This window comes from Lepisosteus oculatus, chromosome 16 (genome assembly GCF_040954835.1).
Source record: "Lepisosteus oculatus isolate fLepOcu1 chromosome 16, fLepOcu1.hap2, whole genome shotgun sequence".
NCBI classification, from domain to species: Eukaryota; Metazoa; Chordata; class Actinopteri; order Semionotiformes; family Lepisosteidae; genus Lepisosteus; species Lepisosteus oculatus.
Genome location: NC_090711.1, coordinates 1,870,844 through 1,898,354, shown reverse-complemented (window position 1 = coordinate 1,898,354; position 27,511 = coordinate 1,870,844). Strand labels below are relative to the sequence as shown.

The window sequence follows — 27,511 nt, the reverse complement described above, 5'->3', positions numbered from 1 at the left end:
AACTGTTGCCCTGAAGCATAAAAAGCTGTTCCATGTGGCTTTATTGCATGTTCTAAGTTTCCTTTACGGTGCTCTATTTTTAAACAAACCTAGAATGCCACCAGCATTTGTTGGTGAATAGTAATTCAAGCTTGTGCTTTGTTTCCTCTCATCATATATTCAAGAATATTTGCACGAGGAATTTAATGACACACTCTGACGCTTGGGTGTGGTCCAATTCAAATAAGCACAACACTGGATTTGACTTCACCTATGCACTGTTGGACAGAATAATGTTGCCCCTTTGTGCCTTACACAGTGTGGACAAGATCCTTCTGGTTCTGATCGAACTGGCTCTTTGCTCTACAATCACTAAGGAGGGATTCACACTAAGGGGTTTGGACAAAACTAAACCCAGAGCTTCACATGATCAAAACCATCACATTGCCATCGTCAGATGAAAAATATCACTACAAAGTTTGTTACTCCCCTTTCAGTTGATCAAGAATTTGCTCTATTTTTAACAGCATTTTTGCGTGGAGGTTAAGGTTTTTACAAAAACCCTAATAAAAGAGAACTGTAAACTTACTCGCTACCTCAGAGCTGAGAAGGGTGGCGTAATGTGCTGATAAAGAAGCCAACTCTGTCAGAACCTTTCTGCTCTCTAATGGAATGGATGGAGGTGTTTTCTCAGTCCTATCGAAACTAGGGGCCCCCCGATTGGGAGGTGATGAGGGCTTTGTGGTCAGAGAGCTCGACACATCTTCAGGCTGAGATAGTGCAAGTTTCCCTGTCTCTGCTTTCAACCCCGAGGAATTAACATGTGGAACTGAAAAGGCGGCTGCCGTTGCCTGCTGCCGAGCCAGGCTTCTGCGCGGCAGGTTAATCAGGTTCTGCTGCAGGACAGGTAGTGCATGCTGTGGGCCAGGCTGCCCCTATTTACCTGCTGAGGCGGTGGGCTGTGTCTTCTGGAGCTTCTTACTGTGTTTGGAGACCAGCCTACCCTCTCCTCTCTACCTGGGACATATCCCTTCAGCGCCAAGCTCTCAGTTAAAATATGTACAGTATTGTGAAAGGGCCATGGAGACTGCATTTTGGTCACAGTAAAACTGGTGACAATCCCCCCTTTCTACCGTTCCCTGCTTATCTTGCAGAATAGCTGGAAGAATCAGCCCTCACAAGCCGGCCTGTTCCACATAGCGTCCTTGACCACACTAATAAACACAATCCACCCCTCCCTCCAGCACCCCTGGTGTTTTGGGCTCAGAGCATCAGAACCCAGTCGGAGGACACCCCACCCGTCTTCCGCTCTCTGGCGCCGGAGGCATAGTGCAGGACAAGGATAAATTCACTCAGTTTCTGCTAAAGCATTGTTCTCAATCCTGCATAGACACACGTATGAAAACTCAACTTTTCAAACAAACCTACTTCCAAACGAAATTTGAAAACAACAAAGATTTTTTTTTGTCAACAGGAATTGTAAGAAAGGATCCAAATATGCTGGTCTTTTAAGACCGATATTTAAGCAGTTTACACTGTCCTTAAATGACTTCTTTGATGCGGTCACAGTCTGCGCTGCTCTTGCTCAGTTAAAGCTCGGACAGATTTAAGATCAGACTGGAATTTAAAACAGCTGAAGATTACAATGGGCTGAGAAAAATTGGTTCTAATTAGCAGATGTGAAACAGAAACCCGTCGGCATCGGGGCACGGGGTTCTAATTATTTAACTGCCGCCCATTCAGGCCCTAATATCGCTGAACAGTTTTTCCATTGTAATGGTTTGAGAGGAAGTTAACAGCTGAGGGCTTCTTGAACGCTGTGCAACACATGTAGGGCTGGGCCTGCTCTTCTTCACCCTCATGCGGACAGTGGAATTGAAACAAGCCAGGGGTGACGGAGAAGCAGAGGTTCAGAGGGGTTTCAGCAGAAGCAGAGGCCTTTGCTCAGAGGAGTCATCAGCTGTAAAGGGAAGTGCTGGCTGGGCTGCGCTGAAGGAACAAGCCAGGCACCAGCGGAGGGGGAAGAGTCGGTCAGGCTATAGCTTCAGCACTGGAGGACTGTGGGTAGACCAAACCCAAGAGAGTCCCACATACTGTCCCACCCCCACAGAACAAATCACCTCCGGCGCACGGACTGGGGGGGCACACAAAGGGTTAATTCTCTGAAAACACTTCCAAGGCTTGTTGCCACAACTGTCAAGACAAAGAATAAAAAAACCTCATTTGCAGGATTAATATTAATTAGCCCAAAGTCCCTGCCGCCTCCCTTAAAGAAGGGGTGTTAACCCAGTCTCTTGGCTAGATTCTCTGGGCTGCACAGGCCGGCCTCCAGTTCCCTCTTGATTCAGCTGGTGATTTTGTGAAGCAGTATCTTACTACCGTACCTGATGTGTGCGGCAGGGCTGCATTGCGATGTGGTTGAAGAGGGACTGCCTTCCGCCTCAGCCACTCAGTGGTTAAAAAACAACTTTAGCATGAAAAGTTCTGTATAAAATGTAAGAAATGAAAATCCCCATTCATCCTGTCACCATTGCCATTATTAAGTGTAGCTCATGTCACAACAGGACTGCCACCAGCACACTGCAGCGAGATTAAAGACCGCTTTCCCCCCTTGGAAAGGTGGATACTAATAATAAAAAATAACTTTGTTCTTTTCACTTAATTCATTAGAATAAATTATACAGAACCCATGTGGAATACCAATGGAGGAGAACTTGTCAGCAATGCCTGGTGGACCAAATTTCAGACAAACGTGAGCAGAATTTGCTGAATTGTTATCAAGGCAACCATTCCAGGGAAAGATGTTCCCACTCAGCTGCTTAGTAAACCTGAACTCTAATTCCTTGTTTTCCAGCTGCAGTTTCCTTGGGAGCAGATACTAAGAACTGCGACAGGAACTTGACATTTTTGACACACAGGGTAACCAATATTCTAGAGTATACTCTAGGGCTACTTTACCTTTGCCTACTGCCCTGTCTCTCTCACACCTGAAGAAGGCTCCACGGCCGAAACGTTGTGTTCTCTTTCTTCTTTTTTTCAGCATGGAATAAACCTATTACTTGTTCCTTTGCAGCCTACGCATGCTGACGCAGCTCCCCACCTGAACTAATATTCTAGAGTATTGCCTATATATTAGCCATTTAAAAAACTATTTGCGCACGGCTGCTGCCCCATCACGGGCACCTTGCCAGTTTCCAGAATGGACAGGAACTAGTGCTTCATCATCCAAGACCAAACAAAATCTGTACAACAAAATCTGTATCGGGGGGGGGGGTTGGTGGAGGGAGCTGCCACCCCGCACAGCATACACGTCACGAATCGTAACCACAAAATCAAATTGTTTTATTGAATGGCTAAGTTACAGCAGATAATGAGGGCCATTGTTCCTTTGTTAGTGCTTTATTTCCCTCTTTTTTTAAACTGCTTTTACACACATGAATGACCATCAGTCTGCCAAGCACGCTTTCCAAACTACAGCTCGGGGGGTGGAGGGAGAGAGTACCGCTCTCTGCAGACCTCAGTGTCACGTTACACTCTTGGAGGGAAAAGACAACGGCAAATCTTCACAAATTCACTTTCAAATACCCTGTTTTATTGTTTTTTTTTTGCTTTTAAAATACGTTTCCGCACAAAAAAAAATGTATAACGTACGTTGTCTTGCCCAACAACGCCGCATTTTGTTTCTGTATTAAAAAAAACAAACAAACAAAAGAAGCGAAACCCATTTACAAAACTTCTTAAAAAGCGAAGTGGTACACCAGTATTTACAAATCCCGTTAAATTACAACATAAATAAAATATTTACATTCAAGGAAGATGAAAGAAAAATCCTCACTTTACACAAATTCTTTTTAAAAGAGTCAAGCAGGGAAGTACACAATTCCCCCTCTCTCATCTCTTCTTCTAAAAAGTTTTTTAAAAAATGTTTTTCCAGGGACTCCGCTGTCTTGCTGCAGTTGAAGAGGCAGGTGAAGATTTTCCAGTGGGGTTTTAAGCAGTTCCGGGGCATCTCTGCTCATTAAAAGCTCGTGGCGTCGGAAGGTCAGGAAAAACGCCGCCCTGCCCTTTGCGCCCTTTGATGGCGTCATGCGGCCGACGTGCTTTTGTGCGGCGACGTCCCTCTGTCCGCGGCTCTTTGAACTCCGCAGGGGGTGAACATGAGAGTAGCGCAAAAAAAAAATCTCGATTAAAACTTTCCTATTAAGAACTGTTTAGGATGCAGGTAATCTTTGAGTCCCCTCGTCCACCAACAGCGGGGTTCATTAAAAAAAAAAAGACACCCCTTCTTCTCACATTTCAAGTTTTCCTCCTCCAACAAGAGAGCTGTGAAGGACTGTCCTTGCATCTGGGTGCTATACACCTCCCCTCTGTCCTCACCTACAGCACCCTTGTAAATGTTTCCAGATCTGTGCCCGTTAGCACTGTAGCCAAGCGATGTCCTCTTTCCAACACAAAAGGCCCAGTAAATTGTCGTCTCTCTGGTCTTATGCATTTAGTCCTGCTGTTATCCTGTCAGACTCTTTACAGCGGGTGGGGTCAGAAAGTCCAGGAGAGCGCCGGCTCCCGTGCGGAGAGTTTCACACAACGCCACAGACCTGCGCCTCAGCCCCCCTCCCTCCCTCCCTCCTCGCTGCCGCCGACAGCTCCTCTGGGGTACAGAGAGCGTCCACGCCCACACGCACGCAGCTGGCCAGCCCGACCCCTCCACTGTCAGAGGCAGGAGCAACGCGGAACAGGCCAGACACGTCAGGGGGGCACTACCAGGAAACATCAAACTCGGAAGGGGGAAAAAAAGAAAAAACGCCGACGGAAATCGGATGAGGCTTGTGGCTTGTGGGGTTGTCGGTGCAGTTCAAAAGTAATTCGGCACGTAGGAGCGTCTGCAGGCTCCAGACAGCCGGAGCACGCAGGGGGGTGTGGGGGGCGGGGGGCGTGGCCCGTCTCACTTCCTGTGCTTGTCCATTTTGTCTGTGGCCTTGCTCGCCCCCTCGGAGCCTCCCTGCGCCTCGCCCGAGCTCAGGTACATCTTGTCCACCTGCTTGAGGGCCTCGTTCAGGTAGTTCTGCAGCGAGGTCATGGCGGCGCAGATGGCGGGGCTGCCGAAGCCGTGGGTGATCAGGCTGAAGTGCGTCAGGCAGCCCTGGATGCCCGGCTCCAGGATAGGCGCGGGGCGCGTGTTCCCCAGAGGGGAGCGGTCCTGGGTCAGGAGGTCAGTGAACTCCTTGCAGATTTGCCTTGAGAGGAAGAGGAGACACATGAGGAAAGAAAAGCATCCACACTCATAACCCTCGCTTAGCCAGGACCCAACAGGATATCAAGAACCACATGGATGCACGAATACCTCCTTAATACCTCATTGTACAACCTCCTCGGTCTTCCATAGGAAGTATTACACCACTTTGCCTGTTCATCATTGAAACTGAGAATTTGTTCTCTAATTCCATACCCAGTTAAATACGATTGAAGTTAATGAGGTTTTAAAAATCATGGAAAAATATTAAAAGGATTAAACACTTATGTACATGCCTGTTAATTCAACAAAGAAGCAGTGCACCCCTTTGTGCCATTATTAAGGAAAAGGCTGACACCTTATTTTTATTTTTATGTGCAGACATGTCGAAACTGTGACGCTCACATCAAGTACCACAGACCGGCAGGAACCATCGCTTCAGCCCTGTCTTTCATGGCTGTGTTTCCCTCGTGGGATTTCCCTTTAAACTTCACCTTGGCCAGGTCTGCTTCCCAGGTAAGCATCAGCTTTTCACTTCCCACAGTCACAGACGTGCCACCCCAAGTCCCCCGAGGACTGTTTACAGGGGGCTGATCACTATCGCTCACCCCTCGGGCCCTTTAACTCTCATTGCATTCCGGCAATTTACCAATCGGTTTTGCATTGGGTTGCTCATTTTTTTTATACCAGGTGGTGTACAAGACATCTGACGGTTCATTTCTGCAGATCAAAGAAGGGAGAAAATGGATGGATATGTGAACCTCACTATCCACTGGGGGCCCGAGCCCACCTCTGCAAGCAACGGGCACAGGGACCTCAGCACTGCAAGACTGCAATGCTAACCATGTGCCACCATGCCAGCCAGAAGTAGCATATTATTATTTAAAATATCATAGCTGTAATTATGGTTATCTATTTATCTATTACTCATCCCACTTAGACATGCGCTCAAGACACTGTGAAACAAGCAAGTAAACTGAAGTTAAAACCACTAGGGCCAATCTTGCTTTTAATTAAAATGTCACATTTTACATTTTCAGAGCTGCCGAATGACCTGAATGAATACCTGGAAGGGTTTCTGGTTTATCTGGGTCCTGCCCTAAACAGATGCCATTATGACACATGAAAAGGCTTTGTTTTGTGGAATGTAAACATTCCAGCAGAGACAGAAAAATGCAGAACAAAAAAAAGCCACATCTGAAAAGAAAAAAAAGTCACCCAAGCTTACTTAATTATACCAGGAAACAGCAGCCTACCTCAGGTAAAGCCTTCTTTTCAAGGAGAGGCACAAAAGGAATAAATGTAGTGTGAAATGAGCTCAGTCTGAGTTGGAATGGCAGGCTGTTCTGAAGGACACAGAGGTTTGATTGACTCATAAGTAATTAAGTTAAAGGATGTGAAACCCTGGCAACTGTCATGTGTCAGGACAGCATGCAGCCTGGCACAGGGTGAGGGACTGCCCAGACAGCTGGCATTGTCCTAACCCCAGCCCTGCCAGCCTCCATTGAAGAGCCACCCAATTTACCTGGTCCCAAGCACAGAACAAGATGCTGCCCATGCAGGGGCACAGTGGCTGCACAAGGCAGGGGTCTCTGTGTTAATGAGAGCCAAGGTAATGCAGTGGCACAGCCCCAGTTGTTACCCCACTCAAGAAATTAAAGGATGAGGATCTAAGAGCAACTTCATTAGCAGAAAAGAGGTGAACAAACAGCAAAGGTAACAGGACTGAGCTGGAACAAAACACTTGCTGTCTCGTTGCCCCTGAGTGAGCGAGCGAGCGAGAGAGAGAGAGAGAACGGAACAGGAAGCCCTTACTTGGCGGCCAGCAGCATATTTTTCCGGCTGTTGATCTCGTTGCGCTCCACGTGTGGTCGGCTCAGGTACTCTGCCATGGCCTTGGCAGGGAACTCCGTCTCGCACACGTAGCCGAAATCCCGGGCCAGGTGCACTGCCTCACCTGCGAGGGGCGGAAAGGAGAAGTCCCAGGTGAAGGAAGAGCACAAGCAGCCAATTGCCTGCCCTGACGGTGGGACGCCCGACGGTGGGACGCCAGCAGGGTTCCCACTCTTCTTGAGCTGCTGTGAGCCTGACGTCTTCAGAAAACAAAGGCTGTTTCTCATCGCGTCTAAGCTACCAGACCCTTGAGCCCTGAGCCAGAGCTTAATTGACAGTTCTGATCAGTCATTTCAGAGAGCCCACAGACCAAAACATCCAAATCCCAACAGCGCCCACAGCCACAGCATCTCAAACCAGCAGAAACAAAGTCTTACCAGCTTTGACCACATCATTCAACTTGCTACATGAAGAACGGCACTTTCTGTGCCCAGAGTGTAATTAGGTTGCACAACAGTTCATCAAAGCGATGGAGTCAGTTCTAAAATATAGCAGGGCTTGCACTCATCGGGTACCGTCAAGATCAAGCTCACCGCTGCACAGTGTGATGGAATCGTTGGAGAGAATCTGCTGGGCTTATAGTTCATGGGAGAGGACTGCAAATGCATCTATGTGATTAAAACAACAGAATGATGCAGAATTCCAATCTTATTCAGCCCAGTTCATATAAAAATACCATCATGTTGTTGGTATTTGGCTATGGATCAGTTCCACCACCTCCTCCTCCAGCCAGCAGCAGGAAAAGCACAAACTGTTTCCTCAGCCTGCCCGGTTTAATGGTTTTCCACAGCTCGCAGCACTCAGCCACCCTGTCCCACCACCAGAGTCTGGTCCCCGATACAGACAGGCACATCGCCGAGAGGCACACGCATTCAGACCGACACAGGCTGCAGGGTCACTTAATCCTCGTGGCGAAAGATCCCACGTGTTTACAATCCCAGATTAAAACAATGGGCTCAAGCCATATTTCAAGAGCCCACATTTCCGTTTCCAGCTGTTGACAGAGCCTCGGCAGTGATGGAGACAGTGGGCTGTCTCAGCAAGGAACAAGCGCAACTTCCATGGAATGTGCTCAGGAAGGAGCAGAATTCTGACTCTTTTGCAACAGCCTGGGTTCCAGAACCCTGCCCCCACGCAACCCCCAGGAGACCCTGAGCACACCCCAACCTGCCTGGGCGGCATCACCGCATGAATTGGACAGACAGAGTGTGAACAGCAGACTGGTGTAGTGCGCAGCACGGTAAAGGAAGTAAGGAGTTTGCACAGAAAGCTTGGTTTTTAAAATTTTAGGAGCCTCAATAGGAAAATTCTGGATGGAGATGGCAAGGAGATAAAAAAAATCATTCTATAGGAATCCAACTGGATAGCTGACACAAAAAAAGTCCAGTCATGTCCCGTCAGGCACATTTAACTTTTTTTTGAAAAAGTGAAAATCTCACAGAACTAAAATCCCCTTCCCACTTTTTTTGTAGTATGCAGTACTGTGCAGTACAGATGCACAAACTCCTACACGCAGAGCTCCAGCCCTGGCAGGGGCACAGGCGAGCGCGTTCCTCCTTCGCGTTTCTTTCGCCCAGGAGCCCCGAGGACCGGCTGTAAATCCCGGCAGCCCTCCCTCCGAGCGCCGACTGCGCACAGAGGCCTTCAGGCCCACGAGGCCAGAACGGCAGGGAGCGCGAGAGCAGCCGCGCTCGGCCCCGGGTTCGAGAAGCAGCGCCTACCTTCCACCAGCGCCGTCAGCAGGGTCACGTTCGCCGCCTTCCTGCGCCCCGCCGGCAGGTTCAGGCCGATCTTGTCGAGCTTCTCCCTCAGCGATCGGCCCCCGTTTTTGGACTTTGCTCTGTGGGAGGAGGAGGAGGAGGAGGATAAGGGTAAGGAAACGCGTTTTATTCTGGGTTTATATTTTTACAGGATATAGAAGAGAGGCTCAAGGCTTGCAGCACCGATGAGACTCTCAAACAGATGTCTTGTACATCAAGCAGTGCTGTTCGTAGGGTACCTGCAATTGGCTGCATTCAGTTACTTTGCAACACATTCCCTGTCTTAAGAGATTCCCAATTTATTCTTCCTACTGATGACCCCTCTTCTGCCAACCTGACCCGTTCGTAAAGCCGTCTGGGCCGTGGGTCAATGGGCTACTTGCTCCCAGGTTTAAGCTCCCCTCGGCTCAGCTTGCAGAACAACCCAAACTGCTAAAAAAAAAGTGCTGGTGCGTGCCTCTCCAGTGTGCTACACGGTTCTCCCCCCCCGGAGTCCGAACGCGACGAAGACGGGCTTTCGGGAGCGCTGCCACAGCTCCAGCGTGACAGGGAAGCGATGTATTTGTGTACAGAGGCACGTGCCCCTCAGGTTCAGTTCCCATAAGGGCCCAACGGCACGGTTCTGTCCAGGACGCAGTCCGCTCTTGACCTCACGTGAAGCGAGGGTCCTCCTCCGGGAGGTCTTTGCGGGGGGATTTACAGGAACGGTAGCGGCCCCCCGTTTCCGCCTGGCCGCAGTCTGCGCCCGTCGCAGCGCAGATCGCGAGGAGACGGCACCGGGGAGGCTGGCGGGCCCCCTCCCTCCCCCTGACCTACTTTCCAGCTCCTCTCTCTCTCTCATGTCTGTCGCTCGTGGGGAGGGAGAGCGGACGCGTGCTCCCCACACAACCTCCAGGAAGGGCTTCGCTTCCTGCCGAGCCCGCCGACTCACGGGAGGCTGGATCAAGTGCCCCTCGGCGGGCAGCATGGTACCCCACACGCCCGGAGCGAGAGCCAGCCAGCCCCTCCGCCGCACGGGAGCAGGGGAACAGCCAGCAGGAGGAACTGGACGGCTGAATGGGGACTGCAGTCTGGACTTTTTAAAGGGGGTTTTCCTCTGAAGCGCTGCATGCGTTATGAAAACTGCATAGCGGGCCTGAACGCATTTAAGCACAAGCACAGAAAAAACAGGGCCGCCTGAACCTGCACTGTCTGCACATGTTGCGTCCCTGTATAAATCAACGTTTGACTCAGCGCACAGCTACAAGGTCTCTGGTGCAGAATCACATTACTTCAACTCCAAGAGAGAAAGACTGGGCAAATGCTGCAGTAAAACTACAATGTAGATTTCTTTACATGGAGTAGATGGTCATCTCGGAAGAGGCAGAAGAGTACTAAAGCTTCTCAAATGCTTTTGACAAGAATCGGCTAGCTGGTGTCCAGCCTCTACTGCCCCGCCCTGTGCAGTTAGACCATGCCAGCCAGCCGCGGGCGTCGAGGTGCCTACCTGCGGAGAACTCCGCCGAGCAGAGAGGCGTTCAGGCACTCCGGGGGCGACAGGCGCCGCTGCACCTCTGCCACCGTCACCTTGTACTTGGAGGTGGAGCTGAGCAGCGAGAGGCGGCCAGGCACCGAGCAGAACACCTCGCTGGGGTTCGACACCATGCCCAAGAGCGCCTCCTTCTGGTAGGGCAGCCCCAGCGCGTTGCCCTTCGCCAGCGACATGGGGCCTGTGGGAGTGGGGGGGACACACAACAAGAGAGCTCAGCCAGCATCCGGCAGAAAACCAGGGACAGATCTGTGAAATAATCGGGGGTCAAGGCCTTCCAAACAAGTCATTCACTGATAGAGAGGACCCGTTTTTTGCATAGCCACAAATCCCCTTTATTTTTCTACTCAAAAGAATAAGAAACTATGAGAAGAGGTGTGGGTTAATGGCACAGTGCTCCTGGGTTTGATTCAGGACTGGGGCATTTTTTGTGTGGAGTTTGCATGTTCTCCCCACATCTATATGGGTTTTAATCTGGTGCTTCAGTTTCCTCCCACCACCCACAGACAATGACTGGGTTAACTGGTGTCTCTAAGTTGTCCTATACTTGTGTAACGGTGACGGACTAGTGTCCCATCCAGACCAGAGTCCTGCCTTGTGCCCAGTGCTTCCAGAAGAGATCCGATTGGCGATTAGCGCCCCCCAGCCCCCAGTGAACATGACAAGCTCTTCGTCAGTGCTGATGGAAGCATGGAGCCGTTTTTTTTGTTTTTAATTCAGAGACTCAAGCATGGCATCACTGAGCTGACAGCCCACCAGGAGCCCATTCACTCCAGCCGGACTTTAAAGCATCCTTCTGCACTTCAGAACCAGCTCTATTTGCAACACATCCCCTGGCTCCCTCCTCCCCCCCAGACTTCTCCCCTGAAGGCCAAGACCCAGTCCACTGCTCCCCAGGGAAATTTGCTCAGCTCTCTTCCTCCACAGAACTCACAGCTCTGATTTGGAGGAGACAGTGCTATGAATTTCCAAAGGACCCGTTTTGCAGACTGAAATGCTTCCTGAGGCTACTGACAGAAAGTAATGCGAAAAAAAAAAACAAACGCAAACAGTATGATGGTTTAGAAACCTGCAGGTGCAGCTGTCCACCTCCAGCCAGCGAGAGATTTACACTTTAGCTGGACAAGAAACTTGAATGTTAACTCAGAAAGTTATTCTGATTATTAATGAGGTTGTGGTTTTGAAGTGCAGTTTATTAGAATTATACAAAAAAAAACCTGCAGGTCTTTTATGTTGACAAATATAGGTTAACATTAAGTATTGTCCACCTAAAGATCTACGTATTCTGAAACATTTTATAGTTCAGATGTCATTTAGTAAAAACTTTTATACAGCATCTAACAGTTCTGCCTCACATCTGGAGTCCGATCCAGATCAGGGTACCATTCGTGAGGAGTGTGCGTATCAGATGGGCATCCCGAGATGTGTGCCCTGTGATTCAAGGGCATTGTGCCACTTTGGGCCCTGTATCTGTGGGACAGGTCTGGGTTGCTGCACCCCACTCCAAGCAGAAGCATAACTTTCCAAGAACAGATGGCCTGAAAACGTCTGCATGGTTCAAATGAAAAGAATGACCTGTACAGCTCTATGACGTAAAAGAATGATCCTTCCCCCCCCCAACCACTGAGATACGCACAGCCCATCCCGGTGGTTCTGTCCAACAACACAACCACTCCATAGACTGCTTCCTTCCTGGGACACCTGACTGACTGCTTACGCCTCAGCATCCATCGCGAGACCGCGCGGTCCTTCCACGGGGGGTGTTCCCACTTTCATACACTTGACAGGTTATAGATCTGGACATTTCTGATCACAGCAAGTGACGGGGGGGGCAACCTCAACCCACGGAAACCGCAGCCTCGCGCCGTCACCCCCAGAATGAACCGCATGTCCTGCGACTAACAGGCACGTCCTAGAGGCATTGATGTACCTTCGTCCTCGCCTGCAAGATAGCCACTGTCAAAATACCTCCTCTGTACCCGCTCATGGGCCCAGCCACATCTGAGTCCTAATACTGAGACAAGAAAAGCATATCACAGCACAGCACAGGAGAACGGAAGAGCAGAAGACAAAGGCAGACTCACCAGCAGCATTTGTATTTTCCCCCCAAACAGAAACGGTACAGCAGAAGCCGATGGCATGCCATGTAAGACAGTGGCCAAGTGGTCTGCTACCAACAACAGCTACTCTTCTTATAAAGTGCCTCCAGTTTTCATCTCCGATGGTAGCCTCGGGTTCTTGTGCGCATAGGCAGCCTGCAATCTTTGTCTCTATTGGGTGTGTGTATATAAGTATATGCACCCCAACAGTTACATTAAGATAAAACGCTCATTTTAAATCCTCTGCTTTCTATTTCTTTAGGCGATACTACACCCCCCTCTTGAAACCGAACGATATCGGAGACATGAAGAAAAAGCACTGGTGCACTTCCAGAACCGCACAATGCCTCGGCGGTGATTCACACACGTTTGCAGGAGCTAAACTCGTCTCTCAGGCTGCCGCCCTGCCAACTCCGAGCCCTTTCATAACCGCCCTGCAAGAGCTCGGATCGGTGCGGATTTCAGACGCATCACGGCAGGATTAGTGAAGTGAAGGATTTACTGAAGGATCTCGAGAAGAAAGAGCACTTGAACGGCCTTTTTCTTCTTCCTCATCACCGGCTTTAATTAGCACCCAAGGTGGAGCTCCTGCATTTCTATAGAGTCGCTCTTGCTATTGAGCGGCTCGCCCGAGCGAGCGAGTGTTTGTTTTCTTTCCCAAGAGCCCCGCAGCACGGCCCTGCCCGGCCTCCCCTGCACACAAGCGACAGGAATCGAGCTGCCCGAGCACACGACCGGCTCCAGACCGGGGCCCTTTTCTGGACTTCCCTCGCAAACGACGGCACAACCTGAAGCCTGTTTTAAAGCTGCAGAACTGAAACGTTCACATACGTATGCTTGTCTCCTCGTTGGACAGGTTTCGCCCGAGGTTCAGGTATGAGGGTTCGAGAGTGAAGGACACAGCGTGCTGTATACCTCGAGGGTCTCAAACAGAGGCTGCAGCAAGAACAGTTAGAAATGAAAAGCCCTTCAGAACCACCGTGATCATCTCCAGCTGCAGCTGGAAGAAGCGGATATCTCCAAATTGTTTTTTTTGGGGGGTCAATTTAACCTCGCTGGGCTATATTTATTCCAAACAATGTACAAAATACAGACAGAAAAGTGCCTCAACAAAAACATTACTGTAAAGAAAGCTTTTTAAAAAGGTGCACACCAGATGCTGTCCCCGTTACACTTCGTATTTTTGCAAACACTATATAAAGTGTACGTCTGCTGTGTTTAATATCCCCCGCAAAAGCAGGTAGCATGTCATTTAAAGGGAGACCAGCTTTCACTCAACTGAAATTCAGAAAAAAGAAAATCGGTTTCTTTCCCACATCAGAGCCAGTCCAAACCAAGACGAGGGTGGAGCTGATCGGCAGACTCAGCGCTTTCAGAAAGGAAGGGAGAAATGCACAGATGTACAAAGAAAGCAGGGAAATAAACCTGGTTTCTCCCGACATCAAATCGATAAGAAACATTTCTGCAAAGTACACTCAGGTCTGAGCTAAACAGGTCAAAAATAGCCACACAAAATAGGCAATATTTAAATGGTAAACAAATCCAGACAAATTTCCTTCCCTTTAAGCCGGTAGTAAAAAGAGATAGAGGGTATTAAATGCTTGCTTATGTTACTCATTTTTGCTAAGGAAGTCTGAGTAACAGTCTTCCGCCCGACAGCAGATTGACTGAATTAGTTAAAGGCCAAAACACTTTCATCTCTACCTCGTACAGAATTACCCCAGCTAGTGAGAGCAAGGGTCCCGACTAATTGATTATTTTACTGCTGAGCTAATCTAACCCCACAGAGGCTTCTAATCAAGAGGAAACGTTTAACTTGGCATCTGTGGGGGGGGAGAAAAATATGAAAACGTAAAAAACGTTTGTTTTTAATGGAACACACAAGCTTTGATAAATACTCTAAAGGGACAGTGCCTCAGTTTTAAAATAACAGCATTTATTTCTGCCCTTAGATACCAGAAATGAGGAAGCACTAACATTAAGTTCCAACAGTCAACTTTCAGCAAAACCGGAAGCCTTAAAAAAAACCTCAACGTCAAAAACATGAAAAGGACTTAAAATTTACCTAGTGTGAAATAAGCACACATCTCGGACATTAATGCGCGATTTTATTTTTCATGTGCCTGCTGTGCACGCATCACCTGCATGTTGCGAACAAGGAATAAGTATGAACTTGAAAAATGATTTTGGAAGACGTCCACGTTTTCATTTGGAAGAACCATAAAGCAGAGACATTCCCCATGAAAACCCTCAGCTGTTTGTCATCGCCTTGTAATTAAAACACTAAGGCGCAGCTTCGATAAAAAATGCAAACATTTCATTTTTGCACTCGGAGACCTAGTAAAGCATTAATCTTGCTTGTCACTGTTTTACGGGGAACCAAATTGAAATATGATGGCCTCAATATGCTAAATGCTAATGAGGAGGGCAATATATACGCCAATTTAATTATTCAAGATATTTTGTAAAAGTAAAAAAAATATTTCGTTAAAGTCAATCTGGACAATGACACTACCGGGTCTGTTGTTCATTCGTTATTTGTTGAAGCGATCTAAATAGTTACACGGATAATTTTGCAAGAACATCCCAAGTCATCAGTGTAAATACTGCATTACAAGTCTGTGAAGTAGCGGAAGGACTCGAATCCTGCGCCTTCAAAAAAAAAAAAAAACCGCACAAGCAATTATCGCCGGCTACGATGAACGAGCTTTCGACAAACTCCGTTAAAATATCAGAGTTGACCAAACGTCCATTATGCCCAAACAAGACAGTGGCGGAGACGCGGGGTGCCTGTTAAGCCTCGAGAACTGCACGAGACGGGTTCCGGAGCCCACCTCGTTCCCCCTCGTGAGTGCGGGGCTGCACGGCCGCAGCTCGACTCCAACAAGCCGCTTGACCACCTCCCTGTGCCACAGCTCCAGACCCGTCCTCGCCCCGGCCGCCGGGGAGCCCGGAATTAACTCCGCCAAACGAAATCCGGCCGCTGTTTTGTTTGATGAAGCGGGTCTCTTTTTTTTTTTTTTTAAACGGATGATTTTTTTTCTGAACCGCAGTTTTTCTAAAGGATCGCGTTTATTTTGTTACGTCTCTCTTCTTGTTAATGCAAATCCTTTTGCACAAGACGAACAAGCGAAAGAATGTTTGCATTCGCCAGGAGTCTAAAAACTGCAGTTGGCGGGAGTTCGCTTACCTGCAGCGCTTAAAATTAAGCATCGACACCATGATTTAGATCGGATTTGCATTGAGGTTAAATGTCCTTTTAACGTGCTAGAATGAGCCTAGTCACAGTTCAAGTTTGTCCGCAGTTGTAAATAACGAAAACAAGTTTAATTTACCCCTGTGTGCCACACTGCTTAAATTGTGATTATAGCAAATTCAATTAAATTGAATTCAGTATTCATTCAGTATTATTTTTTCTTGGACAGGAAAATAGTTCAAATACAGCAAGTTGCCGTGAATCAGACAGGCAGGCGCATTAAGTTAAAACATACAGAAACATCCGTACCTTTTTTAATTACCGTCTGATCCGCCATTAATATGCTGTGGTCATCCACATTCTGCAAAACAACAAGAGGAAACTTTACTTCCAAGTGCACGCAGCAGCGAAACTCCCCTTAGATCGAGGACAAACTACAAACGCGAAAGAGAATTAATGTAAAATTGTGCTGCTTTCGCGCACACCCGTAATTAAACTCAACAATAAGAGGCGTCTACTCACAGCGAATGAGTATTTGTTAAATGGAGTGACTAACGTATAAGGATTCAAACATATAAAGAGTATATGTAAGTGTTGTACCATGCTTTTACATAGCAAATTATTTTTTAATACAGTACTTTTCAACAAATATTAGACCTTGAGATGCCGTTTTGGAATTACTGGGAAAACGCTTTACTTTAAAAGTTTTTTCTATGAAACTATTAACATCTATGAAGTCATTAGGATAAGGTCTCAAATTCGTGGTTCTTTAAAAATAAACAATGCGCTTTTTAACACAACAACCTTGACGACATCTCAGTTTAATCACTTATTTTCAGGACCCTGGTGGTGAGTGTGTAGCGATCTGCACCAAATGGACAACAATTTACACGCCAATATCTTTCGCTGTGCGCATAGTAAAAACTCAAATTCCGTTGTGACAAAATTACAAGTCGATATGAAAGTTCGATCCTTCCGCTGAGAAGGAAAAAATAACACAAACCGCAGTTTGTAATTTCATTGGTGTAGTGCACGTTTCCTCAATAGAGGATACCAAAACAAGTTACTGCAGTTCTTACATTTGTTTTTTATGCGTTCGATAAATGTCTCGGCCGCTCAGACAGCCCCCCCCCAGACTGGTGGACTCCATTTCCCATGAGCACCCGCGGACGCCGTGACCCACCTGCGCCTCCTCCAGGCCCTGGCCCATCTCGTGCATGCCCATGCTGTCCCCGAGGACGGACGCGTCGATGGCGTGCCCGTGCGGCAGGAGCAGCTCCGGCCGGCGGAAGGCCTCCCTCCGCCCGCCCGCGGCGCCCGGCTCCAGCCCCAGGATCTGGCCGGCCAGGCCGGAGCGCCCGTGGGGGCCGAGCCCCGAGTGCTCGGGGTTCTGCCGGCCGGGCCAGGCCTGCTGCTGGCTGGTGGCGGGGGAGGGCTGGTGCAGGGGGTTGATGTTGAAGGTGTCGCTCAGGTGCGAGTAGGGGTCGCCGGACTGCGGGTACGCCATCGGCTGGTAGGGCGGAGGGAAATAAGGCGGCTGGAAGTCGGAGCTGCCCGAGTGGGAGAGGGGAGGAGCCGGGCTGTACAGGTGCTGGCTGACCGCCGTCAGGTGCGGCAGCCGGGGGGCCCCGTTGCTGCCGCCATCGTGCCTCTCCTGAGGGGGAAGAGCAAGGAGTAAGAAGAGCCGTGGAGATCACAGAGCGCCGTCGCGAGTGCCAGTAGCACTGGGGTTGAGCGGAGGCGATTATCGAACAGCGACACAGTTACGGCTGTGTTCATCCTCAAATATCATCCGTCCTGATGCGCTCGGTGCGCGTCCCACCCTCCCACAGAGTCTCCCCTCCGCAGAGCAAGAGGGTTTGCTTTTGTCTCTGTTCGATCTGGTTTTAAAATGTAATGGTTTTCCTCCTTTTACATTTACACTTATTCGTTTGCGTAATGACAGAAAATTTTTAAAAAAAGTTACCACACGTTGCATGTGGACAAGATGCAAAGGGGTTTGGACAGCAGTAGAATTTTAAAGCATTTCTTACGATTCTAGAAAACTATTTAAAAAAAAAAACTAAAGCTGGTCATAGCCCTTCGGCCGTGAGACGTCTCTCCTGGCCCTCACAGATCCACTCAAAATTTGAGAAGTTAATAAAACAGTGAATAAGTAGCCTCAAGCTAAAGCATAAATATTTAAAAATATCAGTAGCTGCGAACCATTGAAAGCTTTTAAAATATATAGATGTATTTTAATCATGGTCAATCTACTCGCAACCGACTTTTGGAAAAAGATGATCTCCCAGCACATCGGTTTCTAGAGAGTGGGATAGGTGTATATTTAATCTCGTACAACGAACAGTGTGAATCTGGTAGACTACACCAACAACACTGGCGAGAGCGGTCGATTCTACATGTTCTGCACCCGAAAAAAAAAACCCCAACAACTTTCGTTGTTGTGAACCCGATTTTAAAAATCTGTAGATGGGGAAAATTTAGAATGGGATTTACAAGTTTGCGAACTAATTCCTGTTAAATTGTTAAATTAAAAAAACCAAACTGTTGCACATAGATCAATGATCCCCTCTGGCATCACCTACTCGTTTTCTCAATTTCTACACCCGGGAAGGATTTCGCAGTTCAAGCGCCTTCATCCCGAGTTGAAAGCGTTTTCCAGAGCGCACCTGAGTACATTCGGGGGGTTCGCTCCCCACAATCTGCAACTGCTTCAGGGCTGAGTTAGGTTTCTCTAAGCGCGATTTAAGACCATTACTGTTTTTCGACATATTGACTTTTACAAAGTCTTACAAAGTGACGGCGATAAACGTCTTCTAATCCGTTTGGATGGGGGTTTTTATGCTTCTTTAATCGGGTTTAAAGAATTTAAGAACAGTGTAGAATCGTTTCAGTCGGTTTCGCGTTATTCAAGACGAGTGTGGTGTAGTCCGCTTTTCAAAATCGCCTCGCAGCGTCTTTCCTGAAAATGCCCGCAGAACGAGCTCAAGGCCAGACTACCTCTCCCGTCACCCTGTCGCTCGTTTGCTTTTACTTTTTGTGAGCCGCTAGCAAGGGAAAAAAGATGGGGATTTTCGGTCATGATTTCTTCCAGCGTGCGCGGCTGCCGAGCCCGTGAGCCCGTGAGGGTTAATAGGGGGGCTCGTTTTCAATGCCCGGACACGGGGTCATGCGGAGCGTGAAATGCTCAGGGCTCGAGCCGCCCGGCTTCTAAAAGACGTCTATTGATGCGGAGTAGCTGAATCTAATCACGCGGAGCCGAGGGGACAGTATGGAGCAGACTATGACCAATTGAGCCGGGGGGGGGGAGAGAGGTCGCCCCGCATCAGTGCCCGTCCCTGCGCCAGCTTCAGGCGACAGGATCTGCACAGGATACTTGGAAGCACTTCGATCTCGAAGAGAATCCGGGAGGTTAACGGCGTGTTTCCCAGACGGCACCGGCCCCGTTCCCAACGCTGCGCGGAGACACGAACCCCGGATTCGCCGTCAGACTACCACAACATCACGCCTCGTCCCGGAATCGTTGGCCTCCTGATGCTAAAACAAGAAAGCGCGGCCCTTTTTCCCCGACATCTAGCGATCTGTGTTTTAGGCAGTGAAACACAAATGGTTTCTAAACAAAGGGTAAGAAACGACTGCATAATCAATTGCGTACTGACCCCCTACTTAATTTTAATTAATTCCGTAAGGACCTTGACTCGTTCTAATTGTCGAGCAAATTCTACACGCGAGCTTCAGGCAAAGGGCTGCGGATCTGTGGGGCACCTGGGCGCCCCTTTCCTCTCGGAGCCCACGCCACGGCGCGGGTAGGGGGACGAGGAACAGACCAGTTCGACCGGTCGGCTCACCTTCTGAATCATACCTGTACAATTCACTGACACTCGCTGTACTGCCAAAAACAGGACCTAAACCGCTTCAGTTCCGCCTGTTGGGGCCTGCACGGCTTTTCAGAAAATAATTCGTGATGACTGAAATAAAACTCGAAACAAACACACCTCTCACCTCAGTGAGGGAAAGACTCAAACCTTTCATTTTGCATATAGTAGTCCTCGCCGCTGACTACATCTTTACCTGGATATTCTGTAAGTATCCCCGATACTACAGCGGTAACCGAAGTCTTGTCGAGCGGCGGAATGGACTCAGTAGTGTCGTTACGGGCGGATATCCCGACAACCTGTCCGATCCGCCCCGCCAGTCGCGAATGAACCGGCGCACCCTCGCGTCTCCCTGCCTGCCCAATCCGTCCACCCGAAACAACCACACATCACAACCGATTTGAGAAAATATCATCCTGGAAACTAAGGTGGACCACCCTTCGGCGCTGTTTAAAATGTAGCCCCGATATCCCTCCGTGTACTCTACAGCCAAGGCGCGTTTGCTCGCTTACAGATCCAGGAATTGAAGACTTGAAAGGGAGCCGATCCGAGCCCTTATTTTAAGATGGAGTAAGTTTACACCTGGGCAGACAACGCAGCGCCCGGTTCTTGGTCTTCAAGTGCTCCCGGAGCCGCCTGTGCAAAAACGCCTGCGCTAGTTACCCCTGTCCATCTCTCACCTCGCAGTCTTCCTCGTATTTCACGTTGTCCGCTAACTTCCACAGCATGGTCTCAGGCTCATTCAACTCCAACTTCGGACGGCGAGCCGCTCTCGGCGGGGCGGGTATATCCGAGGAGCGCACTTCGGGAGCTCCTACTCAACTCCGGAGCGGTCGCTGTGCTTCGCGTGGAGATCAGGACAGCCTTGGACGAGTCAACCGCATGGGGCTCCCTGCTTATCAACGCCGTCGTCTTCAACAGGAAATATATATAATTTGCAAAATCTGGAACCGTCCCTCTTGCGAAACGGACTGGACAGCACTGCTGCAGACTCGCTGAAGTGCTCAGGAATGTCACCTCCCTCGAAAGTTAGCCCTCCTTTTTTCGGCTTCTTGTAATCGGCAACTGGACCCCAGAGTTATATTTGCATAACCACCCCCAGGAAGGATGGGTCTAGGGGTGACGTCACACCCGCGCCTCGCCTCTTCAGCGGTTAATCGCCCATTGGCTACAGCTAATAAAGAATGGGCCAATCAGCGAGCGCACCGTCTCCTGTCTGCTTTCCTATTGGCTGCGAAACCTCTAAGGTCCGTGTTTACTTTTTCCCCTATCGCGTTCAGAAGGCAGAACATGTCCAGGTTGAAATTTACGGCTTCCCCACTTTGCTTCGTTTTGTTTTTTTTAAAGAATTGGCTCCGTATAGGGTTTGGTTAACGAACTGTTCCGTACGGTTTGTTATAGTATTAAAAATAAAATAATGCCAAACCGCTTCGCTCGCCAGAGGCTCGTATCGGTAAGTGGAGTTTCAGCGACGCGGGTCAAGCAAGTTGGAAATTACCCGTTTTTAGTGTCGGTGTTACAGTTCCATAATACGGGAACCGAAATACAATTAATCATCATATTTAAAGTTGAAGTATTCATCATCTTTCGCACTTTAACTGTAAGATTTAAAGAGGATGTTATAGCTAGGGATCAAACTTAACCTTCTCACTCCAAATCCAAACACCACTAATAAAGCTACAGCACTACTAATGATACCTACGTACATTTAAACAATCTCCACTAATTGAACCACTGTACCCAAAGCAGTCCGGCTGCCATTAAAAGGGTCATGTTTTTTTTGTATTGCTTTATAAATTATATCACACGATATTTTGTTTGAAACATCTGTGCCCGGACAGAAACGCTTCCACAGTTCTCCCTGAAGATGTACAGTAAGCTATGCAGGTTCCAAAGAGCGGTAATTAGGTACATCGGTATCTGCTAAAGTGGATGTTGTGGATTGTACTATTTCCCTACGTGCAAATATTGCCGTTAAATGTTCATTCGAATTTCACTTTCTAAACTTTTTTGTATACAAAGTCACAATGTGCCTCTTGATAGTCTTTCCCCGAAATGGAATTGATTTCGATTTCAGCTCAAGCCTTAGAATGTGATATTACGAATTGTGTTCCGAGGAACTTAAGAAGACTGTTCTTGGGAAAGTTCAGTGGTAAAAACAACACGTTAATCATGGAAAATAATGTTCTGTCTACATTAAAAAACTGTCCCGTTGACGGGTCGGTCAATAACGTATTAATTCAGCGCAGTTCTGCGCGTCGCTGTCTCAACGCAAATGGTATCGTTTTTGACGCGTTTAGCACGATATCTCGGACGGCTTTGCTCGGACGTTCACGCCGAGAAAAGGACTTAAAAAGAACCATTTCTTTGTCCACAATGGGAAATATTTTTTGGGGGTGAGTATTGCAAAAACAAAATCCAAAAAATATCCCTTACATCATCAGTGATGTACACAAATGAGAAAACGGTGTATAAAATGAATGGCACTGACAGTAAACGCACCCTCTTCTGGTTCCTTACGAAAGACACTTTAAACGAGATACGAAACGCACCCTGAAAGCTCTTGACGAAGAAGTTAATTGGTTTCTTTTTTCCTTTATGTAAATAGTGGGTTGTCGGGATTTGTGGAATTATTCTCTAATGCCAAGCGGAAGTGCCGCTTTTATTAGTAGTAGGCTGGTAGTTATTAAATGCCTGATGATGTCTGGACATTGGAATAGGGAGCAAGGCCGACTGAGAGGCGGCGATGTTACACGCGGAGGCCTGTCGGCCCATCCTGCCCGTCTAATTGATCCCAAGAACTCGTGTAGCTGCTCCTTGAAAGAAACCAGGGCAGTTCCACACTCCCACAACCCTTTGTGTAAAGAAGTGTTCCAACTTGTCTCCCCCGGTGTACGATTTACTGTCAATTCTGAAGGCTTCTGCCCGGCTGACTTTGAGGACTTTGAATACTTGTATCGGGTCCGCTCTCTCCGAGACTGAAAGGGTTCTAAATAGACACCGGAATGCCTCGCAGCTTGAACACAGCACAAGGGCAAAGGGAGAAAATGTGTTACTATAATTCAATATCCTGCTCCTTCAGATCATGGTTTTTTTTTAGTGTTTTTTTGGAGCCGCAGACCCGCCTGGCCAGACGGAAGTGGGACACCGCGGTCCGCAGTGCAGGCTGGCACTGACCGAGCCGAGCCCCACTTCAGCTCAGCTCAGCTGACTTCAACACCAGCCTTGTTCAGATGTGCATTGTGGAATTCCTCGAAACGATTTAATTTGGCATTTGCCCCTTTTTTTTTGTTTGTTTCGTTTTGTAAAAGCATTCTGGAATCCCTAGACACGAGGAGAACTGTCCTCGAACTTATTCGTGTCGTATTTGTAACATACAGAGGCAATGAAGTGTCCTTACAGTACAGCCATCCGTTTCCGAGCAAATCGGAGGAAGGCGATGTCTTTATATTGTCAACGCGTGTCCGCGCTTCTGCGAGACCGCGCCGGGCCGGCACTGCTGTGCAGGCAGGGACAGCTGGAGGAAATTGAATTACACTGAACCACTACAGCTGTAACACATGAATGGCAATACGGGGATTTTCAGATAGATACGGAAATAAATTGGAGCTTTCTCCCCTGACCTTAAATCTAATAAAATGAGAGAATTCCTTCATAGCATATTTTTAAACTTGTTACATACTTAGAATATCCATTACCCCTCCAGATAAAACACTGTAGTATAGCGCACTTTAACGATAATTAGAATATTTACAGTATTTACTAGTGGTTTTTATTTTTAAAAAAACCCTACACTAACTTTACTTCCTACAGAATTCTATTGGTGTTCTGTAATACTGCATACTGGGAATATACCATTATATAACGCTGCGCACGTTATATAAACCGTAAAATACTACTGTCAGATACTAGATTATGTCCACAGTTTAGGATGAAATATACAAGTTATATAATTTAAGGTTAATACCTTATTACGATTAATGTATCCAATACTTTTAGGTTCTGGAAGAGCATTTACAGCCGTGGTTCTGTTCGGACGGGAGTAAGAAAACAGAACAGCAACAGATGAGAGCGAGTCTAGCGGTCATTCATCCGGTCTTACTCGTTTCGTTTTCGGGATATAAGGGACAGAGGCTTGATTTTAATTTACAGTATATAATGTCTACATTATGCTGAACTATTACTCTTAATACTGTAGGCTAATACAGACGGACCCTCCAGGGTAAAATCCACGTTTAGGTTTACCTCGGTGGTACACACGAGCGAACAGTGTAGTGATTACTAGAGCATCTTCTGCTGTTTAATCTCGGGAGAGAATCTCGGGAGATTCGCCCCTGACAGTAATTACGGAGTAAAATGGCTTCTGGTAGCACTCTCGCGTCCCTCCCCAATTCCTTCGAAATTGCAGGCTGCTAAAATGGGATTTCGTACAAAAGTGGAGTATCTTCCACGACACCGGTCCGGCGAGGTGAGACCGGACCTGTGACGCAGGAGGAGAGGGTCGGGGAGTTCCTGGCAGGTCGCTCGAAGCTTCAGAGGATTCGGGGCTTAAAGCGCCCAATTATCTCAAGCCCAGCGAGCACCAGGGACCCTCCGAGCTCTTCATTCCAGAACGCATTACCATTTTTGGTGGAGCTGCTAATGAAAGAGTCTGGGACGCGTGGAAGTGCTGGAGTCTCTTTGATATGCAGGGCTGGCTTTTTCTATAGCAGGGACAAGCTTCCTGACGGCGCAATGTAAGCAGGCAGTAATGCCGTACACAGACACCCGACTCCAGCTCTCCACGCCGGCCGAAGACCTGGGCTCTCCCTCGCCCGTGTGAGCATTCTAACTTAATGAAATATACACACACCAGGCCCTACAAAAATGAGTTTATTTTGAAGAACAAATATTCGACTGTTTCTACAGCACGACTCTTGTTATGGTCTGTGATTAGTTTTTACTTTAATCTACTTCATATGCGTCATATTGTTCTTCGGTCTAGTATTATTTTACATACACATTGTCCAGACCTTAATAATGGTGCATTTTCACACGGGCAGGGATTGTTACAGCCACTCGCTCTGCTGTAAAATGTAACGAGCATTAATGCGAGACAGTTTCCCCGTCTTCTGCCTCGACTATCTTTACTGTCCACATAAACACGACCAAGAGACGTTTGTTTCACAGCTGGTCAGTTGTCACAGACGTGTTTGTATTCTTCACTGCTACAACAAAACGAAAACGTACTTTTGCTAAAACTGTTCGCTAAACATATGGCCTAATATTCAGTTAAGGTTTAGACGCACAAAATTTAATCCACACAAATGGAATCGTGGTATTTCTACTGAAAATATGGTGTATTAAGTTTGTCGACAAAAGAAAAAATATATATTTTTCCATAGAAAACCGTGGATGAATTTAATTCAATAGCTTGCAATATTTTATCTGGTTCTGAAGAGCCGGTATCAGGTATATAATTCTAAGAATTTGACTATGTGAAGGAAAAGGCATCGGCACGCTATAGATCCGAGACCAGGCCTGTAATCTAAGAGTTTTCCCGCCGCACATTATCACCGATTCCTGCGCTCACGACAGAGCCCACCGGCAGAAACTCTTCCTTTTTTGCCTTCGGGACCGCGAAGCGAGGGGCCGAGCTCACCTACAGATACAGCAGGAGGGGAAACGAACGACTCCGACGGAGGTGCCGGTGGGAAACGTCTTTACCTACTCAGGCCTGTGAAATGACGCCGCGGCGGTGTTCTCCAGAAATACAACACAACGCGCAGTCATTCAGAGAGGCTCATTTTAAGTGGTCACGACCCGGAAAAAAATAATGAGTATAATTTTATACATTATTCTAGCGCCCTCCAGCAAGCCTCAGGGATATCCTCGCCTCAAGTTGCTGGCCCCACACAGAACTGAGAATTTCTACTGAGCAGAGAAAACGAATCTCCCGGCGGGACGCGCGAGTCGCGGCAGTAATTAACCTGCGGTTTATTTCGCCCAATTATCCCAACCCGAAGGCCAGGCGATGTACCTGCGGGACACTCGTGGTGAAGGAATTCCACCCCGCCGACTGGAGAAGAAACATTTCGTTTGGCAAATTCGCGTTACACGTGAGTGAGATTCTGCTCGTTCCGTTTCCACGGCGGGTTGTGAAGGAGGAAAAGCGGGAGTCTAACTCGAACACCAACCTGAAGACAATTAGGACGCGGGAGCGAGAAATGTCGCCGAATGATTCACGCGGCGTGTTCAATCGTGACGGGGGCGGAGGTTTGTTTTATTCCACTCGCTCGTGACGACGACGACGAGGGATCGACGCTTCAGTAAACAATATTTCAACCATCAATCTGTTCTGTATTTAACGTTTATCAGTTGCTGTACTAAGGTTTTTTACGTTGTTATCGATAACGTGTAATACTGCTAAGCCGTTTCTCAGAAAACTATTCGAAAGTGCCGATATTGATGAAAAGGACAGGATCTGAGAGGCCGGTGAGCTCGATTAAGATAATATTTGAAAACGAAGAAAACCAAATTATTATTTTTTTTAAATACATAACTATGTTTACCCATTTACATCAAGTAACGACATTTTAAAAAAACCCTGAAATTGTATCATCTTGATTTAAACAGAATTTAGATTTTTCATTAACATACGAATGTAGCTTACTGAACGAATAATTATTTTTACTCCTTGTTTATATTCCAAGGTAAAATATTCAGCGTAATAAACAAGCGTGGAATGTCAAACAAATGAGTTTTATGCTCCATTTTTTCCCCGTCTGAAAATGAACACCTTAATCACAAAGTCCCCGTACAATTACGAAAGTGTTATACAAAATGATTTTGGAAGTGTTCTTAAAAAAAACCCACTTAAATAAAGGTTTAATAAGCCTCAATAAAGGAGGCTTGTCGAAAAGGGATCTGCTTTAATTCTCCTCGTCGTCATGGAAAACGAGTGTTCCCGAGACCTGTTCATTTTTCGCGTCTCTTCGGTCGACAAGGAGATACCCCTGCGGTCACAGCTCTAAGTGTCCGATCGCTGTCCAGCGAACGCGAAACCAGTGTTCCCCCGGACAAACCGCAGAAGCCGACTCACGCCACGCCACGCCACGCAGACAGCCCGCACACAGGGACGGTCTCCCTCTCGCTCGGGGACGGGTTTGAACCGCGGGCTGCCCTGAAGGTGAGCGCTGGGGTCACCTGGCGCCGCTCGCCCTAGCGAACCCCTCATTAGAAAGCGGGCTGAATTCGGGCCTGGAGGAGCCCACTCGTGACTTATGTTCACAGAGGGAGCGCTCAAGGGCAGCCTGCAGCTCTGATTGCGTGTAAGGCGCTGTCAGGGGCAGAATATACAAGTGTGAGCGAGCGAGTGCCCGAGTCGCCTCCCTTCCCTCTCCTGCATCCCGGGCTAGGGCTTCCTCAGACAGCGTGCAGCGTCTTCCTAACGCGATGTTGCGAACTCCCCACACCAAGAAGCTGGGAATTGTACGGCTGGGTTAGCGCCCTGTTCTCCAGCGGAGCGTATGATTGGCAGTGCTAAGACTATATAACTCTGTTCTCTGAAAAAAATACATATTTCGCCCCCGCCGCCGCCGCCGCTTCTTTTCAAATCTATGCACATCAAACAATGTCACGGTTACCCGATCAAAGCCCACGTTACCTGCCACTCTATCCTGTCCAACAGAGACATCTGCACGGGCCGATCCGCTGCAAGTCCAGTCCAGAAGCGTCCTGCGGCTGGCGAGTCGCGAGAAGTAACCTGCGCCGCGAGCTTCACCTGGCTTTCTGCGCCCCGCCGCCGCGCAGGCGCACTGCGTCCCCAATACACCTGAATGGAGAGGCGCTCCTGCAGCGCGTCCCCTGCATTCCAACCACTACCGCCTCCTTCCCGAGAGCGCTGCTTCGCACCCCGCGCCTCTCCGAAACAGAAATGTTCTCCGTAGATGGCAGAGATCAAAGAGCACAA

The 27,511-nt window shown here is 48.1% G+C and overlaps 1 protein-coding gene across 5 annotated transcripts; it reads right to left on the bottom strand.

Moving 5' to 3' along the window:
* Positions 1 to 3,549: 3,549 nt before the first annotated feature.
* On the bottom strand, positions 3,550 to 27,511 carry tfap2c (transcription factor AP-2 gamma (activating enhancer binding protein 2 gamma)). Of its 5 annotated transcripts, none has more exons than XM_069179462.1 (8): positions 27,206 to 27,510; positions 16,869 to 17,339; positions 15,995 to 16,046; positions 12,321 to 12,404; positions 10,349 to 10,571; positions 8,824 to 8,942; positions 7,025 to 7,166; positions 3,550 to 5,213 (listed from the first exon to the last, which is right to left on the bottom strand). In XM_069179462.1, exons 1-8 carry the CDS (start codon positions 27,233 to 27,235, stop codon positions 4,922 to 4,924), a joined length of 1,413 nt encoding a protein of 470 aa, XP_069035563.1. In that variant the 5' UTR covers positions 27,236 to 27,510; the 3' UTR covers positions 3,550 to 4,921. The 5 variants fall into 5 exon arrangements, with proteins under 5 accessions (XP_069035563.1, XP_069035559.1, XP_069035562.1 ...); XM_069179458.1 differs by lacking the exon at positions 27,206 to 27,510 and adding an exon at positions 20,241 to 20,649; XM_069179461.1 differs by lacking the exon at positions 27,206 to 27,510 and adding an exon at positions 19,757 to 19,854.